A 13,945-nucleotide genomic window follows, 5' to 3' on the forward strand; every position below is an offset into this window, starting at 1 on the left:
GTGAGGTTCCTGTTCATAGTGCAAAATTGATTTTCTCTGCTGTTTTCTTTGCAGTTCTTTTTTCATATTTCACTCTAATACTTCCCTGCAGGAAGGCAAAGCATTAGCTGTCCTGTCCACTAGCAGAAGCACCACGATATACAATGGTACAGAAGCTTGTCAGAAAGCTCTATACCCAAATTATGTATGACACGCAGTCCTGCAGACCTCTCCAGAACTCACACAGTAATTGTGACAGGTAGCTTACCCTGAAGTTTCTGATGTTGTATTGGTCTCTTGGCTCTTGGCAATAAAACTCCTTCAGGAACAAAAGTAAAATGGAAGATTAAGCTATAGATTTATTTTGCAGTTTCCTCTTTATTGCTCAAGTCCAGCTCACACTGAGGAGAAATGGCCTAATTTTCCTGATTCTAATTCTTCTCTTTCATCTGTACTTTTGTTCTCATGGCACCTTTCTCAAATTAGGACCATACTAAAATTTGCTTTATAGCTCTAACTTGGCTTTCGTTGATTATAAGCAGGCATGAATGTTTGTCTTGGTTTCCCAACATTTCCCTATGTTGGCATTGCACAAAATAGAGGCAGATCCACACAAAGAGATTTCTATTTGCAGATTCCACTGTTGATGGTAAAACACTGACTCAAGCTCCCTTATTGAAAAACAAAGGACAGAGAGACAGGGAAAAAGACAGGCAGAGGGGGGAGCCTCCTCCGAGATGGGATCCCCAAGTGTACTTCTCTAGGTGCTCTCTACAGCACAGCTGGAGGTGACAAGAGTGAAGATTAAGGTCAGAATTTTTACCACGCTTCCTCTCCAGCACTAGAGACATTTCACCATGGGCTCCCAGCGTGTGGTTCCCACCTGCAATAGCACCAGCACTGATGGGAGCACAGTTGGACAACACGGTGCAACTGCTGCACACTGTTAGGTTTCATGTGCTATTATTATTGAGTAATATTTATTTAAGCTACTATTATGTACTATCCCCTAAGTTTTTTCAGGTTAGAAAAGGGGGAGGGAGGAAGAGGTGAACCTCCCATCAATCAAAATTGCTCTGTGACAGAAATCCACCGCAAAAACCTGTGCTGGAGTTTGCAAAGGCAGAAGAGCTGGTGCCAGAGGTGCCACGAGAGCAAAGTAACAACGCAGGAGCAGCCCAGGAAAATCGCTGCAACTCAGACACGTCGCAGACCTATGAGGCAGACTCGGGCTAGAGAGCGACACGCAGCCGGCCCCCGCAGCCCACAAGCCCGGGGAAGCCAGGCCCGGGCAACACGGAGTATCGCAAAGCCCTGTGCCGCCAGTTCTCTCGGCCTCCTCCCGCCCCGCCAGATCGCCCCTGGCCCTCCGTGGACGGGTAGTTACTGCCGGAGTGAGCGCCCCGCTCCCCGCCGGTACGCCCACCCCACCTCCCAAGGGAGCGAGAAAGATCAACGGCCAACGACCGACCCTCGCCCTACGCCCGGGGTGTGCAGCCAATGAGCGGCCGCCGCTCTGCAGCCCCTCCCCCCCGAGCGGGAGCGGGGCCTCCGTGAGGGTGGGCAGCGCGTGACGGGCGGGAAACGCTCGTCCGGGGCGGCGGGGTCACGTGGGGTAGAAACTCCGCGCCACGGTGCGGACCGTTCCATTTCCCGTCGTATGAGGGGGAGGGGGAGTGTGTGGAAGGAACCACGACACCGTCCCGGTGGCTCCGGCCGGCCCGCGCGGGGGAGGAGGCGGGGCCAGCTCGAGGCGGGGCCGCTCACGTGACGCGCGGGGCGGCGCGGCAGCGCTCGGAGGGTGCGCGGAGTCAGCGGGAGAGGAGCGAACGGAAGCGCCGACGAGCGGGAGCCGTCAGCCGTCGCTTCAGCACCGCCACCATGGGCCGGACACCCGCGCTCCCCCTCATGGCCCTCTGCCTGGCCTGCCTGTGCGGGCTCGGCGCACGGGCTGACATCGGCAACACGACCGTTTGTGAGTACCCCGCGACCCTCCTCTTCCCCCCTTTCCTCCCCCCCGGCCCGACAGTTGCTGACGGAGCAGCTCCTCCCGCGCTCGCTCTTGGGCTCGGCGCTGGGAGCGGAGCGGGGCGGGCGCCGCGCACCGAGCCCGCCCGGGCGGCCAGCCCTCGGCACCCGCCGCTCTGCCGCGCCCGGCTCGGGGGACAGCACCGCTCTGCCAGCCGCCCGGCTCGGGAGCCGCCCTGCTCTCCCTCGCAGCTCGGCCGCGACCGCTTCCGTGCGGCGTCAGTGTTGCCGCCCTCAGCGCCTCGGTCGGGGCTCGCCGAGCTTCTTGCCTGCTTCTCATTGTCTCCTTTCGCTTCCCCTCTCGCTGTGCAGTATTTGGGCGTGTGCGGTATGAAATCCGTTAGCACGGTTTAACACCACCTCCGATACTCCCTTGGTATACAGCACATACCTAGTAACGGGTGGCTTTGTGTCCAGTAAAACCTACGCGGCGTGTTTGTTTTTTGCAAACTTAGTACAGGTCAAACTGCAAGAGTTACTTAGGTAAGCTGTGTTTTCTGTCACTATTGCTGCTTGTTCGTTACCCTGATGTTTGCCTCGGTGTTTGTCCTGTGGGTTTGTCTTAATCTCTTTCTGGCTCTGTGAGCTATTTGCTGAAGTGTTTACGTGGCCAAGGACCACAAAATGCGCTGCATGTCCCAAAAATCTAAGGAAATAAGTTGTTCTGGAAGTACTTAAACGTTTTCTGACCGCATTGCATAATGCTGCGGAGTGTGAAGCCATCCCATAACCTTTGCTTCAGCCCTTCTAGATTTCCTCTTCAAGCCCTGCCACTGACGACGGGTTCTAGGCCAATACCGGGCACCCTATCGGAACCGTGAAGTGCTGGAGTACTGCTCAGTCAGAGGTGAACAGGCTCTCCGGTGCCTCGGGAGAGGGCAGTGTTGGTTCAGCAGGGCGCACTTCTGTTGCTTTTTCCGGTTTTCCTCCTCAAGTGTAAAGGGAATATCCCAATTTATCCCGTGTGAGAGCCAGTATATCTGACAGGGTTACCTTGGGAGCAAGCGTGAGCTTGCCTGTGCTTAAGAACTGAGTTTTTTCACTGAAGACCAGGCATCTGCTGATGGAGAAACCTTGTCGTTATCTCATATAAAGGCCCTAAGAGTAGCAGGAGTAGCATTGGAAGAACATAACAGCCTACTGCTAATTCTGAAATTAACAGCTCATTTTTGAAACCTTTTGCTGTGTTAAAAATGTCTCCTGATCCTTTACTCTTGCAAATCTGTTCCTCCCCCATGCTAGTCTGAGAAGGCTGTTTGGAAAGTAAACTAGAAGTCCCAGTGCACCTGGTATGAGCTGGCAGAACTGACTGTCTTCCTATTTCCAGAGATGTACTGTGCTAGATTTTCTGTGTACTCACGGAGAATGTTCTACATTTGTGGCAAAGTGCAACCGTGTGATGTTGTTATCATATTCACGCTGCTAGTTGGTTTGTCGTTAATTGGTTTGATTAATAGTTGGCATCAGCCTTGTCAAAAGTCGTGCCTTTTGTCTAAACCGCAGCTGTCCCTGCTCTGATACAGTGTGGGAGGAGCAAAAGTTCATCTGTCTAAGGGGGAGGGGAAGGGGGGGAACGGGATTCCTGGACCGCTGCCGGGTCGGCGGGAAGCAGTTTGGCGGGAACGAGGTGCGTGCACTGGTTGGCCGCTCCTCAGCAGCCCAGACATGGCAACAGCTGAGAGTCCACGTGGAAGAGAAACTATGTAAATTCCTGTGCTAATGGATGTGTAACTAGCAGTGTCAGCAAGGGGCGCACTCGCGAATAGAGGAAAGATCCTCCGGGGGCCCGACACACAGCATAAAAATAATGCTTCCTTTTTAACACTTTCAAAACAGTGTTAGGGAGTGAATTTGTTTGTTTTTCCGATATTTTGGTATCAGTACCAATGAGGAATTTACAAAAGTGAACGTTGTCAATTTGTCAGAAGTGTTTTGTGTGATGTGATCGTTCTTCTGATGTATAACCAGAATAATAACTGGCCTCTTTTTTTTTTTCTTTCTGAAATCTGTTATCCAGAAACTGTCATAAGCTCTTGAAGTGGTGTAACTGCCTTGTTTCTGAAGGAAACAGGGCAAGTGTGTTGCATACCTCACTCATACAAACTGACAAAGGTCTTTTCATATCTTGTGTTTCTTAAAAGAGAAGAAATAGCACAAATATTTGTAGCCTGATACTACCATAACCAAGAGAAAGGCCAAGTGGATTCAGGCTTAATTCAAATTACAAGAATACTGAAGTTAGTTCATGCATTAGTAGTTATGTTGAGATGTAAATTATCATGCTGATTGCTGAAGATCTGTGAATAGTAGTGTTCCCTTCGCTTGGGAGCAGAGCTGAGAAAAGTGAAAGGTCATCCAAAGGTGCATGGAGTAGGTGGATATAATGTGAGCTGTGCTGAAGAGTATGTAATGTAAAGAGTTGTGGGTTGTATGTGGGCTTTTTGAGCATGATGGCTGTATGACTAAATCATAATTAAAACTAATGCAGTAAAATTGTAGATTGGGAGAAGATCTTAACTGATCCACATAGTGGATGTGGTGTTGTAGTTTCACGGCAATGTTGTTTAAGATTGACATAAAAGGCAGCAGTTAGGTTGCTGGCTTCTGTTGTGATGAGAATAGGAATAGATTTACTTCTTTTTTTTCCCCCCTCTCCTTTATATGTATTTGTATATGACGTCTTCTAGGTTCTTGTCTTTATTTCCCATACTTTAGGCTGTCTGTATTATCTAAAGGAAAAATGTAATCAAAAGGAACAATGCTCTTACCACCTGAGGTTTCAATGAACTTCTGCATAATTGGTGGACTTTAGTAACTTCACTAGAGTAGTATATCCTCTTTTATCTGAGTTCATTGTAGTCAGAGGTTGGATGAGGCAAAACCTTGGTGTACATGTGGGATCTGATTTCCAGTATTAGTAGAGTCTGGAGAGCAATGTATTTGTTTCCTGTCAATACATTCTTAGGTTGTAACTTTCAGCTGTAGTTGGTTCAGTGAGAAGGGCTGTGCCTTATCTTGAGATCTGTGAAATGCTTTCTAACTGCAGTCCCTGTATTGATGTAACAGGCTGCAAGTGGATCAAATGTGAAAGTAAGGAGGACTACAAAGTACAAATCTTTACTATGCCATGCAGAACCTTAAACACAACTAGACCTGCTTCATTTATATTGATGTGCACTACACAAATATACTGTTCCATTTGATAAACTAATGGAGCATTAACCCAGAAGTTGTATCTTGGTGTTAAACGTTTCAAGTTCTAATGTGGAAACAGCTGAACATATTCAAAATAATCCCAGATTTTTAAGGCTTCTGATTTAAATTTGTGTTCTTGATAAGCTAATGTTTTTGAGATGGTCTAAAATGTTTTTAGAATAAACTAGTCACTTGTGTTTGCTGGTAAGAAGTCATGGATGGATTCTGACATACAAGGCATAACCCTGTGCTTCAGTCCCTTTAGAGGCGTTGTCATTAACCTGATCACAACCACAATTCCTGAATTGAAGAGAGAGGAGTCCATTAAATAAGATTAGTTAAAGAGTTGTGTTTCTAAAATGAAGGATTGCAGCCACTGAAGGGAACATGATAGAGCCAAAGAAGCATTAGCTGATCTCATTCAGAGCCTTGTTTTTCCCATTGTAGGAGAGTTGAATGTAACTGTATTTAGGTGACCTCCGGTACTTAGTCCTTGGAGGAGATAAAGTTGCTGTTGACAAAGTCATACAAAGACTACATAAGTAGCCCTCAGGTGGATTATTTGTACTTATGTGAGGTGGGAACAGAATAAGAGGAGAGAATGGTTTGGCTGTAATAGTAATTTTGTAGCACTTGATTGTAGATGACCAAGAAAGGTTATATATGAAGGCTAAGATGCTTTGGAAAGAATAAAAATAATTTTGGATTTAATTTGTCCAGTGCAAGAGTGTCCTTCAAGAAGTTATTTTTCTGAATTCTGCGTGTGTTGTCTGACCAACAGGCACATACTGCAAATACCCAAGAGATCTGTGTAACTTCTTTGGGGGAGAGGTTGGAATCTGGGTCAAAGGAGAAAGATGTGCAGGCAGAGAATAAGAAACTGTCTTCAATTTCAAGGTCAAGGTTTTGTTTAAGAAACTGAAACGAAGTTTTGCTTGCATGCAGAATTTAAGATTTATTTTTATGATGCTACCACAGAGATGCAGAATATTTAACTTGGAAAATGCCACAAATGGTAAAACCAGTCTGATTTTTATAGGCTGTGAAGAAAAAAATACCAAGTTATTCTGGTGTTTAGTTTGTCCTGTTGACAGTTTATTAGTATGTAGGAACAATGTCATTAACACTTTCAAGTTCTGCTGCTGTAAATTTTTTTTCTCTTCTTTCCTGACAGAAGACATGTGTGTAAATGAAACAGAAGTAGGTTCCAAATATCACAACTGTATAGTGAAAACTAGTGTACTTCTAAGTGTTTAGATATTCAGCTTTCACATTGTTTAATGTGAAACAGTTGTTTACAACTCCTTAATCTGTTGACCTTTGTTAATATGCCTTTTATAATTTACATAAGCACGTAGAAGTATGTAAATAAGCCCTATGCTTCCAGCTTAAGCCTACAGTATGTGATACTAAAATACACAAATCTGTTGTGCATTCAGTTAACTGCTTACTGTCGCTATTTCAAGAATCCTGGTGTATTCTGCTAGACTCATGTCTCTGGCTTGGTTTCTTAAATGAAAATGGGTGACATTTCCTATAAGGTACAGCATATCCAAAGTAACTTGTTAGCATCCTCAAGACAGTAAGCTTCATATTCAACAAAAGGAGTTTTGCCTGCTAAGTATTTTGCTTCATCTGAGATGCAGTAAATAGGAAAATCGTATGCAGCTTCCAGTTTTAAGTTCTAATTAGCACAGCTCTTCATGCAGTCCTGAAGTTTAGGGTTTGGGTTACAGAACTGCATAAAGTAAATCCTCCATGCTAGGAACATGGTCAGTTGCATATGTACTTCAGGCTTTTTGTTAATTTGTGCTTGCTGTGCAAAGCAGATTTGTAGGACATGAATAACTTAGATTCAGTATTGAATTTTGCTTTTGTGAAAGCCTCCCAGTTTTAGTTTTTCTGAAAGCTGACAAGAAATGGACTTTTAAATAGGATTTTTCTGGTTTTAAGGTCTAGAACAGCAAATGAAAATTCTTAATACTTCTGTCCAGATGAGTTCAACGGTGCTGCTAGAGAGGCTGGCTCACACCAATGGAGATGAAGCTTCTATGCTGTTATGGGTCATCTTGTGGTGGTGGCAGCCAGTCAGAATTGTACTTGACTTGGACTTGTGTGTTGTTTCTAAAATTCTAACATTCACCTCTTAATCAGGAGTGCTAAAAGTACAATTTTTCAGTGCTTTCGAAAGAGAGCATGCTGCTACAATACCTTGTTCTATATCCAAGAGTAGGATTTTTACAATCTGTTCCTGTTAAACTTGTGGTGCTGTTACCAGGTTGTTGTGTTTTTGCTTTTGCATATTCAAGGAAACTTAATTGTCGCCTTTAGTGGATCTTGACGTTGGTGTGAGATGAACCTGCATACCTTATCAGCTCTTACAGCGTCATGGCTCAGTAGTGCATTTGGGGATTGACATAACCAAACATCAAGGTGGACCTAAACTGACTTGATGCAAGTGGGACCTGAAAGAATGTAAATGCTGATATATCCAGCCTATGTCTGTAGAAACAGGTCGACTCACCATGCTCAGTTGTTTCAAGATGTAAATAACCACATTTAAATGACCCTGAGCATTAAAGGCTTCTGGACATAATGCTATTTCAGCAGGAAGCTTGCTGATGTGTCAGTATACAATTACAAAACAGTTTCAATATTCTGCCCATGTGTGATTAATTCAGTTAATACAGTAAGTTGCAAAAGCTTCACAGTTTTTTGTTTGTTTCTTTGTTTTTGTTTTTTTGGGGGGTGGGTTGTTTGTTTATTGTGGTTTTGGTTTTGTTTTTTAACAGCACATATTGAAGCTGAGAGCTCTCACAACTGGCAACAGCTCTCTGAACAGAAAGCTTTAGCCAAACTTACAAATTCTTGAGGATATCTTGTGTTTTTCTCCATATGGCTTTAGCTGTCTAACCACTCTGACTTCTAGTTGAACTTAATGGGTCAGGTTCAGTTTTAGTTGCAGTGAGGTTGGGAAGCAGTGCTGAATACCTAGTTTCCTATTGTGTAAAGCGTTCACAGCTTATACTTGTAAAATAGGACTCTTACCCTTTCTGTTTGCTTTGAGGAATCCTGAGTTGCAAGTTGAACACTGACTTGATTGGCCTCCCTGTGACAAGGTTTTTCATGTATTCACTTTGTGCAACTTCTGATGTTAGTGTGGTGAGTTGAGCATTCAACTGCTTTGTGATTTCAAACCAAAACTACAATAGAACGCAGTGCTATATGAATTCCTTACAACTCAGGCTGCTGCTATTGCACTTTGAGTTGTTTTAGTTAATGTTGTCATTAATCTCTTTAACATAACTCTTTATTCTTTCATAGCTCCTACAGTTGCTCCTTTTTCCAGTGCTACTTCGTCGTTTTCCAGTGCTACTTCGTCGTCTTCCAATACTACTTCACCACCTACCAATACTACTTCGCCGCCTACCAATACTACTTTGCCACCTTCCAATACTACTACAGCGTCTTCCAATGTTACCACAGCTCATACTACTATAGGTAATGTAGCACCACTGAACGTTGCGTGACAGTAAGCTAGGGACTGGTGAATAAAGGACACATTTTTTTTTCCAGAGATCACAGTAGTAGCATGATTAAACATCTGATGTATGGAATACATAAGTGGTCCCAAAGTTTGGTAGAAGTGGATTTTATGAAACTCCAGCAGAAAAAATGCTTGTTTCTGATACAATTTAAGAAGTTGCCAAGTGGTAATTGTTTGAATTAGATTGGTCATTTCCATTAATCATGAGTTCTTACAAGGTTGATTTTGTTGTTGTTGCCCAGTTCAGATTAGGCTCAAAACAGCCTGTTGTACAGTAGGATGATGTTTAGCTTTGAGTAAACCTAAAATGTTGGGACTTGTCCCAGTGGAGTAGTGGAATACCGGTTAACTGTTAGTAGCACCACCCTGGAGGAGGTGGGACTGGTCAGAGACCCTGTGTTCTGGCTTGATAATGGAAGAGCTTTTAGAAGACAGCCTAGCTGTCACAGGTGAGTGTTTGCTTATTCCATTGATGTCATTCCCCTTTTGGGGACGGGGGAGAAAGAGGAAGTTTTGCTATCCTGTGTTTATCTCCTGTCTAGAGATATTACATTAAGTACTTTTTGTAGTACAATAAATACTGATTCTGAGGCCTGTTTAATGCAAGTCTTTTGCCTTGATGCAGATTCTCAGTTGTCTAGAAGCAGTTGCTTTAATTCTTGTTCAAATAGTAGTATTTATATTGGTGCTTGAAAGAAAAATGATTTTGTTTGAATGATCCCTGGAAAACTTTGAAATATTTGCATACCAATAGTATGCAAGTTTTAAAAAATGCTTATTGCAGGAGCTTGGCTTAATGCCATGCAGCTGAACATCTAAATTGTGTGGGGTAAGGTCTGAGGTCAAAGCTTACTCTTATTTAGGCAAAACATGACAAATTATTTATGTAAGAACTTCATTGCTTGCAAACTTTTCTCTTTAAGTTTATAGTATGTACCTACTGTCTTCTCTCAAACAGCTAACATCACCAATGCAACTACAAATGCTCCTCTACATACAACTACCATTACTTCAGCAACCAGCAGTGTTCCAGGTAACTGCTACTCCTAGCATAATTAAAGCATAAAATACTTAGAAATTAGTGTTGCTTTTAAAGCATTATCTTGAAAGACTTAACAAGTGACAACATTGAAGTAGTATTGGTATGTCTGCTATTGCCACTAACTTTGTTAAGGTGATGTATATACATAGCAAGGTAATACCCTGAGAAACAGAGCTAGTTGGTGAGATATTACAAGTGAGAAATATGTTGGTCAAATGAAATCAGCTGCCCACTTTTAATAGTGTGGCTGGAAGTCACTTGTTAACTCACTTATCCTTGGGAGAGGTGGTATTTTGTTTTTCACTTGTGACATAATAATGGGATACCTATTAAAAAATATTGGGCTACAGTAATGGGAATAAGCTGATGAATTTTATTTTGGCATTAGTCTTGAATATGCTATTTCATGAAAAACTCTCATGAAGTAAAGCTCTTTAGAACTAGCCATCAGCAGATGGTTGTTACTTCCAGATTCATAGATGGTGTGGCTTCAGCTGATTTCTTTAAGCTTAACTCCTGGGGTAAAGTACAGTAGATGAAAGATAATTTAATTTTAATTTAAGCAAAAAAAAAAAAACCTGGAACAAGCAGCAGATATTGGAAAATGTGTTTTGAATGTGAGCAAATCAATAATATACTTCTATGTAAAGGAGGAAAGCTTTGGCTTTTTGAAGTACAAATAAAGTCCAGCTGGGACTTGTTCAGTATTGAGGTCCAGAGCAGTTTGGCTATAAATAGCTCTAGCCTTGTATGAATAGTATTTAATCAGAATTTCAGTATTGCTAATCTACATGCAGCTGCTGACATGTCTTCATGTCTTTACTCTTGATTATTTTTTGGTTTGTTATTGATGTTTGGATGTTTTGAGTAATCTTAATGCAAAGAAGCCAGTATTAAAATCTGTAAAACTCACAAACTCTAATGTGGTGTTTAACAGGTACGAATGCTACTGTGACTCCTGCACCTTCTCCACGTAAATCTACATTTGATGCTGCGAGTTTCATAGGTGGAATTGTCCTTGTTCTGGGTCTGCAGGCTGTTGTTTTCTTTCTGTTCAAATTCTGCAAGTCGAAAGACCGAAACTATCACACACTTTAGGACCTGCCACTTTCTAATGGACTAATAGCCCAACACCTGTAGTTCACTGAACCAAAATGTTTCCTGTTGCTCATGGAAGACAGCAGTTCGTAATATCCTTTAAATATCTAAAAGAAGACTTAAAAAGAATATTTTTGCAACATTATACTTGGCAAGAGGTGATATGAATCTCTTCTACAGGATTACTTGCAATATGCTGCATGGGTTCTAATGGCTGTCTCATTTTTCTTTAGTGGCTGCTGCTGTGGGACTTTTTTTTTTTATATGCCAAGTGTAGACGTTCAGAGATTCTTATTAATGTTCAGTGGCAACACTGTCTTCAGTAGACAATCTCATGATGACTTATTGTGAAGGTTAATTTAATCAACATTTGATACAGTATCCCTTCAGTTTTATCAAGATGTAAATTATTGGTGACTGACTTCAGGGAGTGAAATACCATTTATACTAGCTTGTGGCACTTACAGCATGCTGCTAGAAAGATGAACAAAATTGTAGAAGTAGATAATGTCCCAACAGAATAACATAACCCATCAATTTTTATACACAAGAATAAAGGTTGCCTGATAAAATACTGCATTCCGAACAGAAATCCTATGCCTTTTCCAATTAATGCTAAAGGTGGAGAGCAGATGTAGAAATAATCCTTCTAAAGGGTCAATGAAAATTAGTGCCTTAAAAGACTAAGAATCAGTAGGCTGCAAAAGCATCCCACCTGTCTCACAGATAAACAGAACTATTAAGTACTAGCTTTATATGGCAGAATGGAATACATATGACTTGAGCATTCCAGTTTAAAAACTTTTACACTAAATAAATGTCCCTTATGGATCTTGTTTGAGAGGGAGCATGGTACAGTAATATTCAGCTACAAACAGAAGCTTTAAATTGCTTACCTTCTGCTCTGGCCTGCAAAGACCTACTGTAAAACTAGTGACAAAATTTGGTTCAGTCCCTATATAAAAAGGCAACAACTTGCATTTATACTTGAAATACTGGTGTTCGGGAAATCCTGATATTTTCTCATTCAAATGGTTCTTAAACTCGTTGCAGTTAGATTCAGCATTTTTTTTGTTTTCTTTTTTCAATCCTTCTGTATGTCTACTTGCTAAAGGAGCAGTTGAGGGTAGTTCAGAGAATCTGCTAATTTGATCCTAGTCAGGATTGCTCTAGTCCCAAGGTTGCCAGGGCTACATCTTTTTTTCTATTCCCTCCCTACTTTCTGGCATCAGTGAACTGGTTAAGGAAATTTATTTGGCCAAGTAGGTGTTGTTTTTATTAGTTTTGTGTGGGTTTTGTGTTTTGTGTTTTGGTTTTTTTTCTGTGTTTTTTGTGTTATTTTTTTTCCTTTTTCTTTGGCTGGATCAGCCATCTCAAAGGTACGTCTTTCCAATGTAGATTGACTTGAGCACCAATGAAAATAAACCTACAGGAAAAAATTGAAGTAAAGATAAAATCAAGTGGTGGATGTAGCACATAATACATAAATTTGATGATCAATGAATATCATAAAATTTCAGGATAATTTGTAGTACTGTCTTACTAGCTCTGACTTGAAAGGAATTTGGCGCCCAATACAAAATGATAGCATTGCAGGTAGTAGTCATGGCAGTGGAACTTAAATATGGAGCAAATTAAGTGCACTTCAGTTGGAAGTTGAAGTGCAGTGTGTTTTCTTGTGTTCTTCTAGTTTGAATGGTATTGTTTCTATTGTGCTGCATAGAAAACTCAAATTGCTATGAAATATAGAAGTTGCTCACCAGTACTGTATCTTTGAGTTCATTAGTTTTTGGTTTTCTAAACAATTGAGACAATCAGCTCAGGTTTATTAAAACAGCAGAGTGAGCAGCCAGTTTCCAGCAACAGTATGTGTGTGGGTTAGATGGTATATCCTTGGCCTTACTGTCAAATCACTCAATCTGTCTTTCCCCTAACTCAGAACTATTTTAATACATTTATTTGTTAAAAAAAATATCCATGAGTTTGTATTCTGTGCTTTGAAGTAAGATAAATACTCTTCTAAAGTATGACAGTTCTCTTTCAGCTCAGCAGAGCAAACCATATGCCTAGTATGTAATTTTTTTGGCCTCGAAGGGCTATCTTTCAGAAAACTTGCAGGAAAGTGCTACAGAACACTTCATAGCATGGAAGACATTGCAACAAAGAAGTTGTTGCTCTGTAAAATGTTGATAAAATGCTTATTCATGAGATATGCTGATGCTGATTTAGGTTGCTGATAAAGTATGCTGGTAAAGCAAACTAAAAATATTTTTTAAAGTGCCTTAAAGTTGCTTAATCTTTTGCCTCAAATTCTTTTTGAAAGGGTAGAAAGGATACCTTGCCTTAGTTACAAAATTTTGCTTGGTGCCAGCAATTGCTACTTTCCAAAACTTTAGGAAACCCAGGATCTCTTACACATACAGATGCCAATCTGAAACTCAAGCTGGTACTATATTAATTTAATCATGTTCTGGAAGGCCTGCACTACGCACTGCTTGCTCATTAGCCTTGCCAACAAGGTATGATCCACAGTTCACAGAGTTGTGGCTTGCATAGTTTCCCTTTCAGTTCTTTTGGGGGTGGGAAGGCTGGGTTATACATCTTCACCATGTGCTTGGCTGCCTTACTATAGAAAATATAGAAAGTATCAGCTGATATGTGCTGTGTACTGGCAAAAAACCTGAAGTAACAACTTGCAGTTTTTATTGGCCTTGTGTTTTGAAGTGGAAGGTAGCTCATAGATCTGTAGTTGTATTTGCCCCTAAATCAGTTTTAGGCACTGAACTGTAGTGACTCTTCAAGTTATCTGGCTTTTTCTTGAAGCCAACTTGTGCAAATATCAAGCTGTTATGTTATGAATGTTCTCTGCAAGTGTTGCTGTAAAAGTTTGTATTTTGTCTTTGGAAGAAAACTGAAACAGTTGTAACCACAAAAACGAAATTGTTAAATAAAATCTGTTGAATGGAATTTTACTTGTAAACTTTATTTAATGTGAGCAGTCCTAGAGAGGACTGTTGGCTGACTTTCTGGAGGTAAGAGCTGTTTTCCGTAGGAAT

At 41.6% G+C, this 13,945-nt stretch overlaps 1 protein-coding gene across 1 annotated transcript; it reads left to right on the forward strand.

The window, feature by feature from the left end:
• The first annotated feature begins 1,546 nt into the window (after nucleotides 1-1,546).
• On the forward strand, nucleotides 1,547-13,856 carry CD164 (CD164 molecule). The gene is made up of 4 exons (XM_065833401.2): nucleotides 1,547-1,954; nucleotides 8,527-8,703; nucleotides 9,708-9,782; nucleotides 10,729-13,856. Exons 1-4 carry the CDS (start codon nucleotides 1,861-1,863, stop codon nucleotides 10,887-10,889), a joined length of 507 nt encoding a protein of 168 aa, XP_065689473.1. The 5' UTR covers nucleotides 1,547-1,860; the 3' UTR covers nucleotides 10,890-13,856.
• The last annotated feature ends 89 nt before the right edge of the window (nucleotides 13,857-13,945 follow it).

Source organism: Patagioenas fasciata, chromosome 3, assembly GCF_037038585.1.
Source record: "Patagioenas fasciata isolate bPatFas1 chromosome 3, bPatFas1.hap1, whole genome shotgun sequence".
Taxonomy (NCBI): Eukaryota; Metazoa; Chordata; class Aves; order Columbiformes; family Columbidae; genus Patagioenas; species Patagioenas fasciata.